Source organism: Grammomys surdaster, unplaced genomic scaffold, assembly GCF_004785775.1.
Source record: "Grammomys surdaster isolate TR1022 unplaced genomic scaffold, NIH_TR_1.0 198, whole genome shotgun sequence".
NCBI lineage: Eukaryota > Metazoa > Chordata > Mammalia > Rodentia > Muridae > Grammomys > Grammomys surdaster.
Window position 1 is genome coordinate 1609727 of NW_021604643.1, and position 24042 is coordinate 1633768.

The window sequence follows — 24042 nt, forward strand, 5'->3', positions numbered from 1 at the left end:
AGAGAGTCATAGAAGTAGTTCTGCCTCCACAACTAACCCATAAAATACTGAATGCTGACTTGACTGATACTGACCTTTTTCATATCTATTGCTTACTTAGCCACATTAGCAACAGATCTTCCAAGAGTATAAGTTTAGTTACCTATGGAAACCTAACAATGACAGTGGAAGGAATTTATAGATTAAATCTATAGTCTTTAAGAATCCACTGGCCTATGAACTTCATCATATGTATTTCCCAGTGACTTTCACAAATTAATTACTTCATAATTAACTAATTAGTGTTGAATACATGAATTCAGAAATGATAGCAGCATCCTAAATTCTTACTCCTGAGATAAGCAAGACAGGAAGGAAGAATATATCGAATGCTAGTCACTGAGTTGCAGCCACATTTCAGATAATGTAAAGCACCCTCTCACTCACTCTGCATATGACTAGGTGCTCTTAGCATTTCAGAAGTATACAGCATTAGTCTTTTCTTCCCAGCATTTTGGAGTTAGGAATCTTTGCACGGACTGCAGCCTACTACAAGAATAAGCTTCTTTGACTCAGATTGAGAGAAACACAGGTTTGTACCCAGGTCTATGGGTGCCAACATAAATATTTAAAAGGCTCTTTGAAGAAGAAATGACCATTTAGCGAGATTACAAAAGCAAGTTCTACCGCAGACTCTTTGACCTCTACTATGGGATATTGACTAGGATTGCATTATCAATATAAAATCTTTCTCCGCGGGAGCAAGCCTCAAATTCAACTAGAAGTCAGTTTCCCTGCAATAGCAATGCCATGATTTCACCAGTGGACACATCTTGTCTGCCAGGTTGGTAGGCATGACAGCATGCAGGGTTCAGGTCTGGTTAAGACCATTGATATCTTTTCTCTCTTGGCAGCCTGCATAGCATCTCCCAACATCATGAAAGGTACAGCACCAGGAAGAACTATCTTACTCAGTAGGAATGGGTTCTGCAGTCAGACTTGGTGATGTCTTTTAACAATAGAATCTTATTACAATTACGGTGGATAACCATGAGCAATGGCAGCAGCCTTGGGACCTCTGTGGCCTCCCTGGCCAATAGCTAGCTTCTAAGTAGGTATCCCATGCCTTGCACTGCATTTTTTGTTTAATAGCACATGTCTTCTGGGAGTGATTCTGTCACCCATGCAAGATACCTCCCTTTGAACACATTTTTTAAAGTTATATTCTGAAATTAGCTTACTAACTAGTGGACTTTCCATAACACTCTCTTCTATCTATATCTTTAGTTTGTATTAGTACATCCTCTACCCTCTCCTGTACCTGCTTCCTCAGCTCCCAGTCCCAATCTTTATCAACCCCCTCCCCCATTCCCCAGCAAGACCCAGGGAACATCTTAGGAGAGGAGACAGAGAGTCCATTAAGAGCTAGAGGATGAGTGTTGAGAAATGCCGAGTTTTAGACATGACATGGCTAGAGCATACATGAACCCACAGCAGCCATGGCTACCTATGCAAGGTCTACACCATATCAAGCCGGCCAAACTTCCCACAAAAATAGATAGATAACCTGCAGGCCTCACCACTTGCCCAGAAACAAGGGCAAAGAAATAAAACTTTCTGGGTATTTTCATCACTCTTATTTTACAAGAGGAAACACTGAGGCTGTCTGATAGAATAGAGTCGTTTAGACACCGGAGTTACTGTAAAGTCCCTGTCCTGGTACCAGACTGTGTTGCAGCTAGGCTGTAAGATATACGTATTTTCTTCAACTAGAAAATGTCTATGTGTCCCATTAATTATCTCACAGACAGCCATAATCCAATACTGGGGTGGGGGCGGGGGTAAGGTAATCCTTATTCATGAGGCCTCAGTAAAAGGGACAAAATAATTAAAACCATTGCTGAATGAAGTCTGTACTAGACTTTCAGGGTCACAGCTTGTCTTGAGATATTTGTCAGTTGTATTTTGGGTCCCTCTCCAGCAGGATAAAAACAAAGGGGACTTAAAGTACAGAAAGAATACACAGCAATGTGATTCATGGGGAGGGTGGAAGGATGTTCTAAACTGCTATTTTACAATTTAGCAAATGTACTCGAGTAAATATCAAAAGGAAGAAAGGATTTTTCTTGTCTGTGCCTTCCCGGTGTGAGGAAGCCTCACCCTTACTTAATGAAAGGGAGCCGTTGATGCCGCTAACTCTTCTTCCATCTAATCTCATTAATGCAGTCTGTGGGGATTCTGGTTGTGGGATAACATAGGGGCAGTCCTCAGACCTCAAGTGAAACGGGAGACACTTTTCAGTCAGGCTTTTTACTGCTCCGTCAGAATGTGTGAGAACCAGCTCAAAACTAAAGCTGACGGCACTGGTGAGTTGCGGTTTTTCTTCTGTCTGCTGACATTTAGCAGTGTAAACCATTCTTGGACGAGAAAGCAGGCAGTTAAAGGATCAGAGCAAAATAAAGGAATAGCGGTGTGGGGGACAATACATTGTTTCAGATTTGGGAGTGAATTTAATAAACCAATCTTCCCCGCCTAACTTTACACTAGAGGAGATGCCGATACGAAATGTTGTCATAAGCTGAGGGGAATTACTACACTGTTCTGACCTTAAGTAGAAGTATTTTCATGGACCACAGCATGCTGACGATAGTTCAACAATACAAACCTCCTTGTTGTAATTTTTTTAGCTTAAGTTTAGCTGTTAGCATTGCTACAGTTATTATTGTAGTTACTTGTTTTTTCTAGCTGTTTTAAAAGTCAATTTAGTTTACATACTATGTAGAACTGTATCATGTATAAGAAATCTATTTTTGTTAAATGATTTTGTCTAAAGGTAATGAATTATGGGTTTGGGGGATTTCTTTTTTACTTTTAATTTCTTTACTAAGTTGGGACATACTTCTCTAACCCTAAGTTATTTCATGAATGGACATGTATGAATATCTGTTCTGAAAACATTTCAAGGTAAACATGACATATTGCCATTTTTACTAGCATTAAATAGCCACAAACAGCACTTGCAAATGTTATAATATAAAAGACACAATTGTTCAAATAATAAAAATAAATTACAGTTGTTTCTAAACACCTCGTAATTAAACTAAGCCTCCATATATCTCAAACTTAGAACTTCATCTTTTCATAGTCCTCAGGGTCTCTGGGTACTTATATTTTAAAGAAGCATACACAGTGTTTCTACGTCATGACTTACCACATTCAAAACCTGTGTTCTTAAGGACTGGATTGGTGAAGTAAGTCCTGACCAATGGATTTCAGTTCTGACATCAATGGAGTCTTTAAACAACTATGTATCCTTACTACTAATAGATTTATTCAGGATAATGTTGCTATTGTTGTTTGGAAATTAATAGCAGTGGACATATTAACGTCTATGTACTTAATCCTCTTTAGTTCTGAATCAATTAACAGTGACTTACAGGTAAACATGTAGGTTTCTTTCTAATTATGTATTTAAAGAACATAGCTATCTTTTAGAGGTACTGCACGCATACGCACATACACACACATACCTTGTATAACGAAGCATGTGAACTAGCATGCTTTTACATTTTAAAAAGAGAACTATATTTTTTTCTTTTAAATTTTTTATGGACCTACGGGGTATATTCTAAATTAAAGATGAAACTTTAAGAAGAACAATCTTTCTCAGGAACACTTAGTGTTATGCTTAGCAATTTCTAGATTTCACCAATTTCTTTTCTAATATTTCTCCCAGAGACACAAATACCTACCCTGCTTTAAAAGTAATTTAAAATATCTAAACAAATGGAAAAGTAAAAGCCAAAATTCTTCCTACCAATTCAATCTACACTGCAACATGCAAATGCCTTGGTACAGATGGATAAAGTAAGAAACACAAGCAGCAGAGGCAGGGGTGGGGGACACTGTCTGTTCAGATGTGATTTGTACACTGGCAAGCATGGCTGGAAATGTCCCCCTTGTAGGACAAAAGGAGGAAGAGTTCAAAGGGAAGAAATTCGTTAAAGCAGAATTTGAAAATAACATCCACTCTTAGTATTTTTGTGACAATAATACAGAGTAGTGTTACTGCAGGGAAAAGAAGGTATGGTCATCTTATTCAGGCACCATCCAGCTTACATAAACATGGAGTAAAGCTGTTGAGGATTATGTGAGCATGCTGGATCTGATGAGCTCAAAAATAAGATAGCTCGGTCCTATCATATTTAGGATTATGCTGATAATCGCCTTAGAGAAAGTATGCAGTATCAGCAGAACAGCCTCTTCCGTCTTTGAAGGGGATAGCATTCACTCCAACTGTGTTGGGCAACGGGCCTTTGTGACATTTAGCATAGAATAAAACCATAAGACACACCTTCTGGAGTTATGTCTTGTGTGATCATTTGACCCCTGAAATAGTTTCTGATGCTGTGTGCACACAGGAAAACTTCCCACTGGTTTCTCTCTCTGTTGAAGGCCACTCATCTAAGAGTCGACCGAATCCAAGTATGCTGACTTCTAGCCTCTGAACTATTTTTGTCATTAGAGATGACAAGAATCAGGGTTCACTTCAACTCTGTGATTCCCCTCCACTTAGAGTCATTGTTAAGAAGTTTGTGGCTGGTTGGCAAGTTTCCTACAACATAGATATCATGACGACAAAATTCTCAATGGAAGAGTTTGCTGTGGTTTTGCTAATGTGGTATTATTCATGTTGGAAATGATCAAAGCTCTTATAGATGATACAAAATATAAAATCTTAAATTATGAGTTTTTGTGTAAAGATCATTGGTATTAAATTCTTCATTCCTTCTTCCTTTCCTTCTCCCTCTCTTATCCTGTCTTCCCCACCACCATTTAATTAGTGATCAAATAAATTTACTTAGTCTAGAAATTTACTCTTGTAATTGGGTTTTCTTCTTTTCCTATCCCTATACATTTATTTCTTAAAATTCCTCTCCCTTTCCAAGGTCTGGCTCAAAGATGGCTCAGCTCTCAGACTTCTCTGCTTCACTAAGATGAAGTTCTCATTTTTCCTCCTCCAGACTTATCTGTCTGCCCTTTGTTCGGGTTTGGGTTTTTAGGCATGTGTGGCTGTGCAATCAGAGTATTCCTTTTAAAGAATAAAACTTGGTTTCATGTGTATCTGTGGCATCAAACAAACCTTAAGTGGCTAAATTACATGTGGGTTTAGTATAAACATGAGTACATGTTCATGTGTGTGCACATCCACTCCAAGCTTGTGTCGACTACTGATATTTTATTTATTAATCTATTTTTACTGTGTACTTTTGAGTTTTCCAGATATGTAGCTAGAAGCATGCTGGATTCTTACACTTAACATTACACACTGAGGTCTTCCATGCCGATGCCATTCCTCGCTTGGGAACTCTTTCACTATACTAGTGCCACATGCCCATCGATTCGGCTGTTGAAATGAATCTTGATTGTTTCTCATGTAGGGAAAATATGAAGAAACCTTCATGCAGATGTTCTGTGTGGACATGAGTTATAATTCAGCTACCAAATACCAAGGAGTGCAGTTGCTGCTAAGTCTCCCTTTGACCTTAGAAAACTTGCCCCACTGCCTTCCAAAGTGGTTTTACTCCCTTGTCTTCCCAACAACAACGGAGCATTCATTTGCTCAGCCTCCTCTCCAGCCTTTGGCATAGCTCTAGGTTTTTCAAGTATAGCCTTCCTAACAGGTGGTTTGCAGCTCAGCAATGCATGAGAACATGGCGTCTTTTAATGTATTTATTTGTCTTGTCTTTTTGAAAGCAGATCTTCAGATCTTTGGCCTCCTAGCTTTCAATTCTAGGAGTCATTTGTATACTGTGAGCCTGTGTCCATTACTTGACATGTGCTTTATAATATTTCTTCCAATTCTGTAACTTGTAAGTCTTCAGTCTCTCAGTCCACTTTGGTGTTTAGCATAGAAAAGAAGGGATTTTTTTTCATTTTCTGAAGCTGTGGCTTTTCTTTTATCTTAATTCCTACACAGGGAATAAATTCTGCCTGGTTATTTTAATCATCTGTGGACCCCCATTCACAATTCCTTGTATCCTCTTCCTCTCCTGTGAAGGAGATGCTACAGAAACATGAGATTCTACTGTTTTCAAAGTTCAACTAAGTGGAGACTAGGAAGAAAAGTTCCAGAAATAGGAGGAGCTAAAGAGACAAGCATTTTTCCTGCCACAGAAAGGAAAACTGCTGATGTCAGTCAACGTGTTCCCTTTAGTGTTTATTTTCTTTGATTTGGTCTGGACCTCACTGATGAGACAAAGCTATCTGGCTAATAGCACTCCAGAATCTGCCTCCCCAGCACTGAGGCTGTGGGTATGTGCCATGGCATCCAGCATTGTTGCATAGGTTTTGGGGAGGAAATCCAGTTGCTGGTGCACACCAAGCAATCATTTAACTGATTAGGCCATGTCTAAAGCTCCTAGGATACATCTTTAAAGATCATGACCAAATTTATCTTTGTAAAGGGTTTATTTGACTTAGGTGGCTTCCTAATCCCAGTTCATCACTGAGGAAAGTCAGGGCAGGAACTCCAGTTAGGAAAGGAACCTGAAGCCAAAACTAAAGCAGAAGAATGGAGCGCTGCATACTGTCTTTCTCTTTTTGGCTTACCCAGCCTCCTTTCTTACAGTACCCAGGGTCACTTTCCCAGGGGAGTCACCATCCACAATGAGCTGGGCCCGCCTACATCAATAATTGAGAAAATGCTCCACTGATTTGTCTACATGTGCTGTCATAGAGGCATTTTCTCGGTATGGTTTCTCTTCCCAAAGAACTCTAGCATATGTCCAGTTGACAAAACTAGCCATCAAAGTAGGTGAAAAGCAAGAAAAATACATTGCTTGATTTCCCAATTTCCATTAAAAGAAAAGACTTGGTTCAATCTTATTTTTAAAATAAGAAAACTGTATTTAAAAACAAATTCTCAGATAAGGCATAGTGTTGTGTGTCTGTATGCCCAGACACAGAGGATAAACACTCTTGATCATATAGCATTACCATAGAGAGATAGCTAGTTAGATAGTTAGACAGCAGGCAGATAATCTAGTAAAACAAAAACTTAGATGAAGATGGGAGAATTTGTGAAGTGTTTGTTAGACAAGCGTGAAGATCTGGGTTCAAGCTTTGGAATCTGTGTACAAAGCTATGCACGATGTTGTGTGCTTGTAATCCAGTGATGGGGGCAGGGGACAGTGGCTGAGCATCCCTGGGGCTCACTGACTATTCTGGTCAAAGGAACAGCTCCAGGCAAACAAATGAGAGACCCTGTCTCAAGACCAAAAGTAAGCAGTTCCTGACAACAGTACTTGAGATTGACCTCTGATTGCCACATACATGTACAAACATGTATATGTACATACATCAGTCCTTACACTCAAAAAATGCTGAACTTTAAAAATGAAAAACTTCAGAGAGATTAAAACTTGTATTTTAAAATATCCTTAAAAATAGACTTTAAGGAAACTGAATTGTACCCAGTATCCAGAAACTGACATCTATGCCACAACCTGGAGAACAAGTCAGAGAAGGGGAGGAGCCACTCCCCAAGCAGTGCTAGAGCATAGAGGAAAAGCAGGGGCAGATCTGTCTGCAAAGGAAACATTTCAGTGGCCTGTGTTAAATGCAACAACATAAGATGTTCCTGGGATGTGCTGGATTCTCTTTTTCCCCCTACATCATCAGCTAGTGATACAGGGTTGGTCTTTTACAGGGGAGGGGGAATTTAAAGCTCCAACTCTCCTACTGCCCTTACAAACAAAAGGGGATGTATAGAAAGCAAAAGCAGAGAATGATTTTTCCAGGATCTTGTGGACATTTTTTATCTTCGCACCAGGGAAATCAGAGATCCATCCATTCTCAGAGTAGCTACAGCTGTGTTGCCCGAGCATCAGAGGACAATGCTTTTTGAGTTTTAATGGTGTCCTGGGAGCTTATTACAAAGCAGATTTCACATCAGCTGAGCGTGGGTGAGTGTTCACATTTAAACTTGTTCCCAGGTTATGCCAAAGCCTCTGGTTCATTGGCCTCACTGAGTGATGACAAAAGACATCAAGTTCACTTGAATGACATCAAGACCTACGCACATGTCTCATTAATGTGAAGACATTGACAAGACGAGAAGTGTTAACCAGGAATTAATTCATAAGTCTGGATCTTGTAACTGCTAGAGCACATAGAAGCGTTTAAATCTACAACTTTTAACTTGTATTTAGCACAGTCCTCCATATTTATCCAAATACCCCCCACAACTTTCCATGAATACTTTGAACAGTGGCTATGACTAAACACTGCATTTATTGTATTTTCCTACAAATGCAAACCGACTGTTAATTCTTTTTACTCGTAATTAAGACCAAATACATAGCATAAACAGCTTAAGAAAAGAAATACTTATTTGGGTTCATATTTTCACAGAACACCAGTGCAGAAGAGACATGGTAGTGGCAGGTGTGAAAAGCAGTTGCTTCTTATCTGGTGCTGGCCAGTACAGAGAGCTCAGGCTGGAACCAGGGCCAAGCTATAACCCATAAAGCCTGGCTTTGCTATCCACGTCCTCCAAATAGGCCCTACCTCTTAAAACAGTGCTCCATTAGCTGAGGACCAAGTATTCCAACATGTAAGCCCCTGAAGACATTTCAAATAACAATATCTATGGTGGAGCTTAATCGATAAATTAGGTGCCGTAAGACATTTACTACAACTAGGAGTAAAGATGGACTGTAATATACAGATAGTCTGATGACTGATCTGATAATCAAGACACCTACTGTATGACTAACAGGTAGGTAGCATACACAGTGTCGATACATTAGGCAACGAGCTTTCTTTCTTTCTTTCTTTCTTTCTTTCTTTCTTTCTTTCAGGATAGCATGGGACAGTGTCAGATTTTATCTTTCTACTCAGGCACTGTGCAATTGAAAACTTTCAACTATTTATTTCTAGAATTTTCCACCTAATATTTTCATACTGTGGTTTTCCTTGGGTAATTGAAGCAATGATAAGTGCATTGTGGGTAAGAGGCAATTTCTGTAATTGTTTTTATTCTTCTGTGCTAGTTGCTATTTGTGGATTTTATTTTCTATTGTTTCTGGTCTCAAGAGTGAGCATAACACGCAGCACTCTGTGGACAATTATAAGATGTTCCTTCAAAGGTAAACCAGTCCTGGTGTGATCCCCTTAAAACTGTCTTTGAAAAAATTATTCCACCATTGTCATATAGTCATCTTTTAATTAATTTAGTTTCTAGTAACATGAAGAATAGGCAATTGCAATAGTCTAAGAATAAGTGTATCCTTACGTCATTTAAGAACTATTAATCAACCAAGTGGAACAAGAGTCCACCTCCTGGAAAGTTACAGAGAAGTGTTCAAGGACACAGGTGCAGGAATGTTCTTGTAGAATTAAAAGTGCTCTAAATCTCACAAGCATGGTAGGTTTTATATTGGAGTCTGGCACTAAGATGCACACTGTCCTTGGAAGAGGTTCCCATGAATACAGCCCAATCCAAAGTCAGGACTCTCAGAGTCACTCTCTAGCATGACATAGAATACACATTCAGGTCCCTGTCTGCATCCCACCCCATCCTTAAGGCTGATTAACCTCAGTTAGAGTGGAATTCCGTCTTAAACATCCTTCACTATCGTCCTTTAGGTTGACTGTCTTGTGATCTTAAATGATATCATACTAAAGAGGTGGATACTTTCAGGTCTGCCGGGGAGAAAGGGGATGAGTACAAGGATTTTTAAGTTGGATTTGTCACAGATGGTAGATGAGATACAATTTGGGTAGATGACATAAGACATGGGCTACTGCGACCATCTGCAAAAGGATTTTTAACCAAAATAGTCATCTTTATTGGAAATTTTTACATGTGTAAATTGTGTTTCACACAGACATTAAGAGAGTTAATTGCTCTGTCCACTTTTAGCCTAACTGCAAAGTTACAAGAAATAGAAACTAGCAGGCAAGCCCAGCACCCAGGGGTACAGCCTGTGCTGTAGAGGGAACAGTGTCCAGCACCCAGAAATCAGCCTGGAAGACACATCAGAAAACAAAAGATATTGCAAAAGATTTGATCCCAAAGCCAGGAAATTTCAGTTACTGGCTGTTCCTTCCCAGTTGACCTTTCCGGATTTCAGTGCCTCTGAGGTGACTTACATGATAGATGTAATCACTTCATTCCTAAAGGCTGTACTATGACCCATATCACCAGGGAACCTCATTCAAAATACCTATTACCTTCACCATTCTGCAAGTTGTTTTTTTCTTTTCATACCAAATAAGTCAGATCGTTAATTCTTAAAGTCTCCTTCAGAAAAAGAAGTATGTCACAGCTCTCATATATTCTGAAAGATAAAGGGAAATTTAGGGCCACAACTTTGAGCTCCTTTAGACAACACTGAAAACTAAGAACAAGGCTGGAGGAGAGGACTCGGTTATAAAGTAACTGCAATAGAAGCGTGCACTCCTCAGTTCAGATCCCCAACACTTACATAAAAACTGAGCACAGCTGTAGCACACATTGCCAGCTAAGAGGAATAAAAACTTGCAGATGTAGGAGCTCACTGGCCAGCCAGGTTAGTCAATAGGTGAGCTCCAGGTTCTGTGAAAAACCTTGGCTCAAAACAGTAAGGTGGAGAGCAAGAGGAGAAGACATGTGGTGATGACTTCAGGCTTTCAGACGCAAATGCACTGGTGTGGGCACCCACACATGCACACACATCACACACATACACACAAATGTACATACACATCCACATGCATGCATACGTACACACACACACACGCATACAAGATGTAAAGAAGTACAGCCTTATCTTTGCTTCAACTCAGATTAATGGGAATGGAAAGCTTCAAAATTATGTGCAGTAAAATGCACCCCTACCCCCAGCATCAAGTACCTGGCAGGCTCAACATCACTGCCTTCCTGAGGGATGCTTTTTAAGAGTCAAAGTATTTTCCTGAGCCATTTTCTGGTTAACTCATTAGCCTGAATTAGTTTTCTGACCTCAACACCTGCTGTAACCAGCAGGGGCTTGAATGGGGCAGAACTAAAGAGGCATATATTTCAATAAACAGGAAAAACTGAGACAAAGATTTTGTGCAACGTTGGATAGAAGACTCTGGGCAAGGAATTGGCAAGAGGGACTTAATAAAAGGAACAAATGAAGACCAAGCAAACCTTTATCAATCTGTCAAGCCATCCTAGATCCTCTAAATTTGTTTCTCAATGACTGTCACAGTGAAAAGTAAACAAATAAATAGATCTCTGCAAGTCAAGCAACAGTGCCAAATACCAATCCAGCCCGATCCCCAGTTCCCTCCTACTAGCTTCCTGCCATAGCTGGTGAGGTCCAGGCAGCCACTCCCCTCAAAAATGCTCTGCTTGAAGCAATGATAAAGAGCATGGTACTGGGTCTGCACAATGTAGTTCCTGAGAAGGCCATGCAGTTGCCCTTAGCAAGACACATAGAAACAGCAAGCACTGAGCAATGTTGTGCTCTAGTGTCTTCACTGGGGTCTGAAAATCTGTCCTGGAGAGGTGCTGTAGGAAACACATAGTGTAAACTGTAACACTGTAGTTCAGAAAAGGGATTTTTAATTTTTAATGAGGGAAAAGGAATGTAGCTACTACTCTAAGTGATTCGGATTTATCTTCACTTCTAATAAACATCAAATGACTTATTCTGCCAGAATAGACAGAGCCACAAGATTTTTAAATGGAGAACACTTTCTCCCTCATAATAAAACATATATACATTATAGGTGACTTCTTTCTCTTTAAAAAATGCTGTGAAAAGTGTTTGTAGCTCTTCAGGATTACACATAGAGTCAAGGTTATGAATATGTATAAATATGCAGATGCCCTATTGAATGTTCCTTATCTCATTTGTATTTCTGAAGATGTATAAGATAACCTTTGTGTCTTTCAAAAACATCTTCCTACACCTCAGGGAGCAAATTACCTCTATTTTCATTTCCTTTAAAGTTAGATCATTTTATAATTAAGAATGTATTGAAGCAGATTCTCCTATGTGTATGCTACTCCCTGGGGTGTAATTTATGCAAAGAGAGCCTCTGACTTAATATCATATGAGCCAAAATCTATTCAATGGCTACCCAGTTTATAGTACCTATAAACACTCACTGTTTGAAATCTTATTGCTAAACTGAAATCCATAGCACAAAAAAGTTACAGTGTAATTCATTGAATTATCTTTAAAATACCTTTAATAAAGGCATAATATACCAATTTTTTGACATACACTTCTTTCCCTAAATTATTAGATAAAATCAGTTAACAAGGACAGTGGTGACGATTATGATGATATGATGATGTCCTTCAGGAAATAACCATCTTAGCCTCACAGTTCTATGAAGTTTGTTGATGAACATGATATTTATTAGGCTAAAAAATGTAAGTTCAGAGGCCATCTCTTAACTCCGTCCCTAAGCATTAATAGATTAAGCAGTGCAACCCAGAGGGAAATGGGAACATTTCAAACCTCCTGTTCCCCACCATAAAATCCTGAAAACACTTCAGTCCTATTTACACTCCGAGTTCTCTCCCTTGAATTCTTTGTCTTACAAAAAAAAGAGTGTTTGTAGCTTATTTAATTTTGCAAAAGTTAATGTGTTACCCTAAAGCCACGTATTATATTCACTGTGTAAAGTAATAGCAAAAGATGACGATGCTTCGCACTTACTTGTTTTGTGTATCTACGAGTGGAAAACTATAGAAGTGCATGCAACTGTCAACTTTGTGTATGAAGCATTTTGAAGGATATTTTGCATAATTATTTTAAATTGGGAAAGGAAATAGCAGATCTTCTTAGTGTGAATAATTTTAACAACTCTTTAGAGGACTATCAAAAACAGAAATTCCTGCATTCTAAATAACTTCCCACGAGGACAAAACTGTCCTTCCAAGACATTCTACATTCAGGTGCCTATAAGACGCCCCATGAACATGTGTCCCGGTCCCACTCCACTTCATGCTCCATAAATATTTTCATTGCTGTTCCAATACCAAGGCTCAAACATGCATGCTAGACATCGCATGCATGCTAGACAAGCGCTCTCTCACCCCACCCCACCTGGCAACATCCTCAGCCCTAATGTCTCATCTCTGTCAGCTCATCACTTTGTCTGGCTTCCAAGGCGAGGCAGAAAGAACTCTTCCAATTCTTCATCAGCTTCGGTCGTCCTTCTCTTTCAGCATTTACTCTCACATCTGCCTCTGAATCATCTTTGTTTGTGTTTATGTGCCACTCTTTGTCTGGGAGCTGATACCCTCTTTCTGCCATTGCCTAACTCCTGTGTCAGGAGTAACCTTTCATGGATCTGCCTTTTTTTTCTGGTTAGCCTGCCAAGCACTAAGAATCTCCCTTCACATCTCATGTAGCATGTGAGGTAGTTTTAGGGATTCAGTTTGGGACTTTTCTCACACTGTGCAAGTACTCTAACGCAGAGCTACATCCCAGTCTCGTCTTAACAATTTATTTGTTCTTTGTTCTATCCATTTCTCCTGGCAAACAAGACCAGGTGAAAATTCCTCTGCCTAACTCGAGTGGCTCCAAAGTCTTCTGTCAAACTTTAGTGTGTCTATATGACCCAAATTTCCCATGAAGCCAATTATTCTGTATGATTATCAGCCTCGGTCATACTAGACCTCTGACCTATTTTCAGTCAATGACCCTTGCCTTTCTCTTTAGCCAAACCAAATCCCACACATTCTTTAAAATGAACTGTCTTCCTGATCTGAATTGCAGTGATAGAAGAGGTGGGAATATTGCAGATCCAGGGTTAATCAGCTCATCTTATGCTGGCTTTAACCCCCTGGCTAGCCATTGAATTCCCACTACACTAGCATCCTATGACTGATACATCAAATTCTTTTAGAATCTATCAATTTAGCAAACCACTAGTTTCCAAGAGCTCAGAATGTCATCAGACAGCATCTGAGACCTATAGCAAAGCCCCACCCCCATCTTGTTGTGACCACCTCTCTGATGTATCCATCAATGTATTTCAAATTTGCCCATGACTTTCTTTGTTCTGTAAAACTAAAAAACTTTATGAACTTCTTTCCACATTTTAACATGGATTTTGGGGTAACCTAAATCTATGACCTAGGCCATGGTCACTTGAATATGCCCCAGAATAAGCTATCTCTCATACTCTTTTTTAAAAATGAATCCTCTTCTTCTCCAGTGAAATTAAATACGTGCCAACTTCCTATATAATTTATTTTTCTGATTTATTTATTATTGAATTTCTTATTAATGAGACTATCAAAGTTACTGCCATATCTTCTCCTGAGTCATCACCATCTTCCAGTAATTTTCCAGATATTTAAAGCATGCTCTCTTAATGTTTGGTTATTTATTTATGTTGTTTTCACAGGACTAAACAGTCTATCCAGCCATACATGTAGGATCACCAAACACCAACACTCCAGACTTGTTTTATTTAGTTATTTTAGATATTATTGCGATAAGACCATGGAAAAACACCTAGTGACTTCCTATGTCAAAAGTAAACTAAGAAATATAAAGGTGTGAGTTCACGGGATTTTTCTGCCATGCTGTCTTAGGAAAAACAAATTTTAAAAGGAGAAAACAGTGAAAGGAAGAGAAAGCATTTAGTTTCTAAATATACACATGCAGGGGCCACACACGTGCGTGCGTGCGTGCGTGCGTGCGTGTGTGTATGTCTCTGTGTGTGTGTGTGTGTGTGTGTGTGTGTGTGTGTGTGTGTGTGTGTGTGTATGAGAGAGAGGGAGGGGGAGAAAGAGGGGAAGGAGAGAATTTGAATTTGAAAAAGGAAAGCAGAGTGATAGCCAGGCCTTGGAACAATGGTTCTCAACCTGTGAGTCTTGACCCTTCTGTAGATTAATGGCCCTTTTACAAAAGAATCTTCCCTAAAGCCATCTAAAACCTCAGATATTCACATTATAATTCATAACAGTAGCAAAATTATAGTTATGAAGTAGCAATGAAAATAATTTATGGTTGGGGATTAACATAACATGAGGAACGAATTAAAGGGTTACAGCATTAGGAAGGTTGAGAACCAGTGTTTTAGAAGAAGCCTAGGAAGGCCGTTCAAATTGTAATGATGACCCTAGGCCACCACTAGCACCCAAAATTCTCTAATGGTAAAAGTCTAACACAAATACCTTGGCAAGAACAAGTAAGTGTTGAAAATAGCAACAATTTTTTTAAAGTCAACTATAGACATTTGAAATAACTTTTTGTTTTTTCTCTTTCAGCACAAATTGAAGTGATACCATGCAAAATTTGTGGTGATAAATCCTCCGGGATCCACTACGGAGTCATCACGTGTGAAGGCTGCAAGGTAAAGACTTCCACATTGTGATGGTGCGCCAAAGCTTTAGAGCAGATGCGCTGAGGGATGGTTTGCCTACCGGAAGTTTTGGCTTGGTGTGTGGCTGGGCTGACTCCTTCTCTTCTTTTGCCTTTTACCTGTTTTTGTCTAACTGGTCCACATCTCTTGAAACATGAGTGGTTATTTAAAGACTTGAACTATTCACATTTACGAAGATATAAATACCAATTCTTTCTGTTTTAGCAATACTGACTCCATCTGATAAAACTGAATATTAAAATAAAGACTACAAGCTAACAGGCATTTTGATATGTTTGTTAAGGACACAGAGGTGATAAATGTAATATACATATGTCACTCCTATGTTCTCACATTCCTACAAATTAAAATATCTAAACCAAAAGTCTTACAGGTTAAGAACACTAGTTGCTCTTCCAAATGAAACAAGTTCACTGCTGAACATACACAGAATGGTTCAGAGCTATCTGTAACTCCAGTCTGAGAGTGTCAGATGACCCCTTCTGACTTTTTTGGGCACTGAACACATGGTACACAGAACATACATGCAGGCAAAACACCCATACATGTAAAGTAAAAAAAAAAAATAGTAATAAAAAATTGCAAACCCCAAAAGCGTTGAATATGTTAGAAGTGTAGTCTAAATCAGTCAAACGTCATCTTCCATAAAATCTTAATTTTTCAATAAGTTCCTGAAGGATAAACAAGATCCAATTTGACATACACCACTGGTTTAAAACTGAAAAAAAAAACTGACCAAGAGAACAAGATTCTTTCACATTATGTCCAGTGTTCCCTCAGAGACGTTCCACCAACCCAATGACAAACATGTTTCTGTGAGTAAGATGTGTGGGAAATGAAGAGCAAAGGAATAGCAGTTACCACAGACCTAACCGGGGTAATTTGAAAAGTAAGAGTAGGATTTTAAAGTAATTTGCTAGGGAGGAAAGAGTAAGCATATCAAGGTGAACTCAAAACGTTTCTACAGTGAGTTTTAAAGAGACAGGCATCACCAGAACAAAACTCAAGTGTCATCTTCAAGAAGCGTGGAAGATACTGGCAAAGCCATTGGCAATATGCTGGCCAGATAAATCCTTTATTTTCATTCAGTAAAACGAAGGAGATGCAGCACAGTCATGGATTCTAAGATTCAATCATAACCTTAGGAGACCTTTTAAATGTAAAAAATATAAAACATTATAGCTACCAAAACACCATACCCTTCAAAAATAGATGATGCCTTCGCAAGTCTTAAAAAAAGAAGTACTTGGGACTGAAAAGGTGGATGGTAAAAGAAAAGGTTAAAAAAGAAACTGAAAGTGACATGAGAAAAGAACAGTCAGCATGGTGGGATGGTCTGGGATGAGATAGTCGGTGGTGTCCTTAGGCAAAGCTTACAAAACGGCCCATCATTCTATTCCTCTTACATGGTTAGAATGAAGAATTAGGTATAACCTGCTGTCATGTTTTTTTTCATTCCATCAATAGGAAACAATAAGGAAGCAAAATAAGACATCAGCTGTTTCATTGACCCTCCATATGTAAGCCACGCTCTCTGGGTAGGCAGACAAATAGTGTTTGTCATAAGCAGTAGTAAGTTTATAATGAGAACTCTTTCCGATGAAGGTATTTCCACAGGCTTGTTCTGCAGGTTTAGGACACCCCCCCCCCATCCGACCCCTGCTCCGTCCTAGTTTATATTGTATCCACTAAAGACATCTGTATATGAATTCTGCATACTCATTATTTCTTGATACAAGGCATTTGGAAAATATGGGACTTCAAACTATGGAGGGATATTCATTTTCAGATGTAGCTTTGAAATACAAGCTCTTAAATATTGAATGAACATGACCCAACATGCCAACAGCACGAACAAGTAGCCCTGTCATCTTATCAACACAACACCAAGGGAATTCTGTTGTCACTAGGAAGCATATTCTGAGGTTTTTGTCATTCTGGCTACATATCCCAGTACATTTACCTACTTCATGGGAAAGCCCACATGTAAATATTCCACAATTTTCTCCAGTAGGAATCCCATTCACAATCAGATGTCAATGTCAGCATATTCAGTTACCAAGCTCTGAGGTTTTGTAATAATGCTCTGTAGTCGACATGTGCAACCATTATAAACATCAGCTCAGCCCACCAACTTATTCAGCTCCTATTCATTCAGTAAAATGTGAAACAGAATCTATTTTTCATGCCAAAAATCCTCATTTGCAATAATGAGCAACAGATAAGCAAGAAATGACTCATAATTAATGTCAAATTGGCTGTAAATGGGGACTTGTGGCTGTGACTTCAGAATATCTTCCCTGCCAACTTTCACTGAGTGACACTCCAATATCCAAAGGGAAGTGGGGGGGAGCAATTCTTCCTTAAGTTGTAAATTCAAAGACATCTCTAATCAGTTCCAAGCCACTGTGATCATGCTGCATGACAGCTTTCCTGGTATATGAAACAGGCATTTCAGCCCCCTGGGGACTTAAGTATGTTCCTGTTTCCAGAATCAAATCAAACTGAATTCATGGAGCCCTAGTGTGTAATCGAAAGTAGGAGTGAACAAACACACACATGAAGATGTAGAGTTAAAAGTAGTCCTTCTTGAATGGATCTGGGCTGAAACCACAAAACCAACTGTGAATCTCTTTCCAAGGGGTCCTTAGCCACACAGCTATTCTAAGGTTCCTTATAGGTCAGCAAAGCCCCTCCATAATGCCCAGCTAAGCCCCCACTGAAATCCAAGACAAACAAAACCAATAATATCAATTCTGTCTTTCTTTAAACTGTTAATAAGAACTTTCATACTAATATTGATTTTAATGCTCTGTTGAAACATTCTTTTTTTTTCTAATAGGCTTTATTTTATAGTGAACTGTGAATTTTATATCCAAGTTTCTCTCTCATGTGTTTTATTTAATCCAGCCCTGTTCCATTCTCCTGAGGAAACAGATGTTTGAAAGAAGTTGGGGTGTCAATTTCAGGACTCACTGAGGGCTAGAACTATCTCTTTTTTTCTTTTTTGTTTTGTTTTGTTTGTTTGTTTTTCTGTGTTTCTTATTAATACTCCTATTCAGACCATCATTTGGCCGACGGCCCTTTTCACTTTCACTGTTTTGCTGTAGACATTTCAAGAGCAAACAATGATAAGGGAAACTGATTGCCTGAGGGAACGAACAGAGAATGGTAACTTTGATGTCTCTGGGGGGAAATGCTTATTTCTCTTACTATTTTCTTCATAAGAAAACTAAGGGAGGTTGGTGCTCAAAGAGTTAAAACAGAAGAAAACAAAGCAATAAACCCAGCTACAGATTTCAAGGGGCAGTTTTAGTTCTTCTACCCCATAAGAATCCAAACCTACTTGAAATAGAACCCCTTATATCCTATAACCCAAGAGCAGGCATTTGTTTATTGCCTGTATTCCACTGGCACACTTGTGGTTAGTATTTTTTTGACTCGTAATGTTTCTTTTGATAAAATACATCATGAGTTTCAAGAACAACTTTCTGCCCAATATGATGACACATAATTTCTGCACGGGGGAGGCAGAAGCAGGCAGATCTCTGTGAGTTTGAGGCCAACCTAATAGACAAAGATAGCTCCAGGGCAGCCAGAGGCCAGAGATGCCAGAGTTGCCTGATGAGACTCGGCCTCAAATATATATATATAAACTTAACCCTCTCTGGATAATTGAATACATATTTTTTAATATTTGGAAAAATACATTTTAGAATGTGGCAGGGGTGAAGACGATGTTAACTTCACATTCCTTGATTCTGTGCCTCCTACCAATACACACAGCACTTAGTTCAAACCCAAGCCCAGACACCCATTGTCATAACTTGGTTTAGCAGTGGCATGCTTCTTTGACATTCTTTCCCTGTTCTTTACTCTTCAAAGAAATTCCCTTAGTAAATATTGAATGAATGAGTGAGTGGACAATTGAGGGAAATATACTGTCAACTGCCTATGAATAAGCATATATGTTCTGCTCAGAACCATCTAGAAGCTCTCCAAGAAGCTTTAAGAATCTTTTGAAAGACGAAAGTCAGCTATACTTGGTGTAGAAAGTATAGCAGTGTGTGTGCTAATGCTACCCTTCCTCTGACTCTCCTGCCCTTGCTTTCTCTTTTCCTCTCTAGGGATTCTTCAGGAGGAGCCAGCAGAACAATGCCTCTTACTCCTGCCCAAGGCAGAGAAACTGTTTAATTGACAGAACCAACAGGAACCGTTGCCAACACTGCCGCCTGCAGAAGTGTCTTGCCCTAGGAATGTCGAGAGATGGTAAGCCTCTGCCTTTCTAGTCCTTAAGAGTTTTCAAATGGATGTTTTGCTAGAGGCTGTTCAAGCCACTGAAAGACTTTTATCTGTGGGAATTGGGGGTATAAAGAAAAGAGAACCAGAGTACTGGTTGTGAATTAAGAAGTAAAGCAGAAACGTATCAAATGTAATATTGCCTGAGAAATAAGGAAAAAAAAAGGAAGGTGGTAGAGGTTTGCAGACAGCTTACATTATCTAGGATAAGTACAGGCCTGGTAAGCCATTAGATAGTAAGTGACTACCTGGGCATATTTTCTGGTAAAGAACGGTTTCCTGGGATGTGAGGTCTTCAGTATTAAAGTCAGAAACCCGTAAATGAACAGAAGCCATTCACCCACCAGAGCTATCTAACTGGTACACAACTTACTAATATATAAAGATACTAGGAGCAGAACACACTTCCATGGGAAGTGAGACAGCTCGCTGGCTGTTCATAAATATACATCCGGGAACTTGCATTATTCTGAGCCATTATGAAGAATGCAAATGTATTCAGGGGTCTTGTGTTCCCACCCAGATAATGGAGTATGTGTTCCTCCCTCATACACAACCAATTGCTTAGATTCATGATATAAGATGAAAAAGCCAAACACAGTAAACAAAGAATTTTTGCTTTTTTTTTTCACTTTATTTTTAGTCATTAAGACCCATTATTTTATTTGTTTGTTTGTTTTATTTTTCAGGACAGGATTTTTTTGTGTGTAGCCATAGCTGTCCTGGAACTCTCTCTATAGACCAGGCTGGCCTAGAAATCACAGAGATCATCCTGCCTCTGCCTCCTTAGTGCTGGGATATGAACAGTGGCGACAGATTTCTTGTAGCTCTATAGTGCACTGTGAATGACCATGTGTCCTAGACAAATCCCACTACTGCCAAGGCTGATGGGGGTTTCTCTGTGCCAATAAGTGATGGTAGCTTATGGTACTGAAGAATCCTAAAGTCTGCCTAATCAGTACTTAAGGATGAGCAATGCAATATCTCTCACTGCTTTTTAATCATCCTTCCCATCCACTGACGCAGAAAATCCTGGCACAGTGCTGTAAGTAGTACGGGATAAGATGTCCTCGCGTCTCCCTCAATGATACAGTAGCATGTTCACTTTGGTACATTCATTTTTGTCTGCCACTTATGTCTGGCTCTGTCTTCACCACATCTGGTCACTGGAACAACACGGCTCTGGTAGACAGCTGCTTTACTATTCAAATAATGGACTTGGTATCCTCTCAGGCATATACGAACAGACATCCAACTCAGGGATTACAAATTTGTTCTAATCTACCTAGGCAATGAATTAAAGGAAAAAGATCAATGTATCTGAAATAATGCATATGTGGGCTTGTGCTGTAAAGTGGCAAAGGTGCATGCGAACAAGTGTCACATATCTTGAATCTCCTCTGTGATGTATATTTTCTTTGTTGGTTTTGTTTGCTTGTTTGCTTACTGAAATAGAATCCCAGCCTATAGTCCAGGCTGACTTCAGACTCACTGTGTAGACAAAGACAGTCTTCTTGCCTCATCCTCCCAAATGTTTGGAGTAGAGGTATGTGCCTCCATACCTGGCTTCTGCTTTTCTGTTAACTGGAATCTTTACAAATTAACCCTCAATAGAACTATTTGTAGAGAAATGTCTAATATCAATGGTAAGATATTATATGCCCCCTCAAAACATAAAGTCTAATATTTACTAAGTAAAAATCTAGAAGGTGAAAAATTAATTTATAATACTTAAGTATCTAATGTTCTCGTATATGACGTATCCCTATGAAAACACTAGATACCCTGTGCACAGACAAGTTTCACAGGAAAAAAAAAATCTCTTCTAGACCGAACTGAATTATGTGACATATATCACTGACTTAAATTTCAATTAAAAGTCAATAATCAGGCCTTTAGTCATACTTCTTTCTTGAATGTGCCCAATCGTCACACACTGCCTTTTGACTACCATAGCAGAAGCTGCCCTCTACAGTCAACGCTTGCAAGAGGTTTGGACGACATGAGGGAGATGCTGAAATGAGTAGATCAGATCAGACTTCTAGTACAAAGATCTGAAGGTGTTGGCTTGTCTCCAATGCTGAAAGATTTAAACTAAGACCAGTTTAACCAGTGAACAGTGGGCAGAAACTGGAAAATTGAGAGACAATAAGACCCAACAATGTTCAAAATGACCCCAGAGTCACGGATGATGGTTGTCCAGCTGGAGTCTCAAAAACACCTGTACTGTTCTCATACCTCAGGAAGAACAAATCTTTGATGGAGACATGACTTTTAATTTCTAGTCACCCTGAAAACTTTTGCTCTACTTCAAATCCTCCACTCTAAACAAAAGTGAAGTGATTTCTGACCCTCTAATGTAGACATGTCATTTGCTTGTATGAGATTAAGATGAAGGTTAAGCATGTGTTCTGTACTGATGCTCTCAGCCTGAGCACTTGGAAGTCACTTGGAATGTATACTGTATTGTGCTAGTTTAAGAAGCTGTCTCTATTCAAGTGAATGTCATTGGCAGAACAAATCAGGTTAGAGAGAAAACATGCTGTGCTAAATCCTGGGGAGTGATAAGATGCACAAAAATACTTGGAGAAACATCAGTACATAGCCTCTGTTAAAGTGGAGCTTTGAATACATCAATGTGTCTGCAGAGAGTAGCCAGGAAATATTTCTATGTCAGAAAGTTCAGTAGGTGTGCTGTCTTGGTATACAATGCATTTCCCCCTCCAGGTATACTGCCAGCTTTATTGCAGGAGAGGACATAAAACTGAAGCACCTTTCAGAAATAAATGGAAAACTCATCCTGGAGTAGTTCTGTAGTCATTGTCTTTAAAGCTTTAGGTTCAAGCCAAATTCTGAGAATTCCGAACTCTAGTCACTTTAAGTTGCTTTATTCTAGATATTCCAATTGCTCAGTCACCTGACAAGCCAGCCTTGTACAAAAGATGTACATTTTTCTGTTGTGTCTTCGGATGATTACAGCAGAGCCCTTGGCAACATGCTTTTCCAACATCGTTAGCTCTAATCACACGGCCTATGGTTAACAGCACATGTCGGCATGCTTTGGCAGCAGGTCAGTCTGTGACCCTGCTGACAGTCGATGGCCTTGCTTTGGTGATAGAAGAGACCTGAATCAGCTTCATACAGCCTATTGTTTGGCGATCTAGTGCAAGCATGTCCTTGCCATGGTGAGGTGCACAATCAAACAGGCTCTTTTTAAGTCTCTGCTTGTAAAACATTTATCAATAACCCACTGACCTAGACAGGTCATGTGACTGGAAGTCCGGAGTTGGGCAGCACGCCTGCACAGAATGAAAAGGAATTGGGAATAGACATGGAGAAGAACATGAAAGGATACAGGTAAAAAGGAATTGGGGTCATTAATACAATCCCTCTACCTCGAAATACATAGAAATCAAAATTGAGGATTGAATGGCAAATTTAGTTTAAAGGCCGTCTGATCCCGTGAAAAACTCTAGATTTTTAATTCCTACGATTTAAACCAATAAATGCACACTATTCTATAAATTACTACATTTTAATCTTATGCAATACATTCAGCTCTTGAGTTTGTTAGACCATGGCTGTCATAAGGTCCTTCTGAGCTGATGCAGATTCAAAAGAGCCAAGGTCACAGATAGAAGAGGAACATCATCACTTTCTTGAGATGTGGTCCTCCTGAGTCAATGGCTAACATTCTTTACTTTTCCTGATTTTTTTTTTAAAAAATTGGTCTTTCCCTCTAGAGCACAATATGTAAACTACTTAGAATGACATGAAAGAACAAGAAAAAAAAATGCCCCAACCATTCTGTAGAATTCTGCCCCTGGTCAAGTGGAAATACCACTATACTCCATGAATGAATTCTAGTAAGAGCAGTGTCTACATAGCAAGTTAAACAGGACAACCTAAGCCAGTTCAAGACCAAGTAAAAGCAATAACTGAGACAGGAAAGGAGATTTTTAGTAGTTAATTATATTGTTTCTCTTCATTGAGGAAAAAACCTACTAGATAATTACTGCTTTGTCTTCCTACTTAAGCATCACTGGAAAGCCACGGTGCAGGGATTTTCTTTTAGAAAGATTAAGGAGTATAAAGGAAGAGGGGGAGACTGGGAGTATTAAAGTCCATGTAGTCACAGCCTCAATCTGGCAGACAAGAAGGGAGAAATCATGCCACTATATATAGGAGTATCTAAATACTCCTGTGCACATCCTGTTCTACAGTCACTCCTCTCAGTGGGGAGTGTGGTCTCCATTTTGAATAGCCCATGCTCAGATAAGATTTGATAACATCCTTCCCAATGCCAGGGAGAAGATGTATGCTCTAGAGTATGGATGGCAGCATCCTCATACTGTAGGCCTCCTCTGTGGGCCC

At 39.3% G+C, this 24042-nt stretch overlaps 1 protein-coding gene across 1 annotated transcript in view; it reads left to right on the forward strand.

Moving 5' to 3' along the window:
* The window catches only part of Rorb (RAR related orphan receptor B), a 176427-nt gene that overhangs the window by 109649 nt on the left and 42736 nt on the right, over nt 1-24042 (forward strand). Inside the window, exons 2-3 of the mRNA XM_028770130.1 lie at nt 15254-15339; nt 19497-19638. Coding sequence (XP_028625963.1) covers nt 15254-15339; nt 19497-19638 — 228 coding nt within the window. The remainder of the gene's footprint in view (nt 1-15253; nt 15340-19496; nt 19639-24042) is intronic.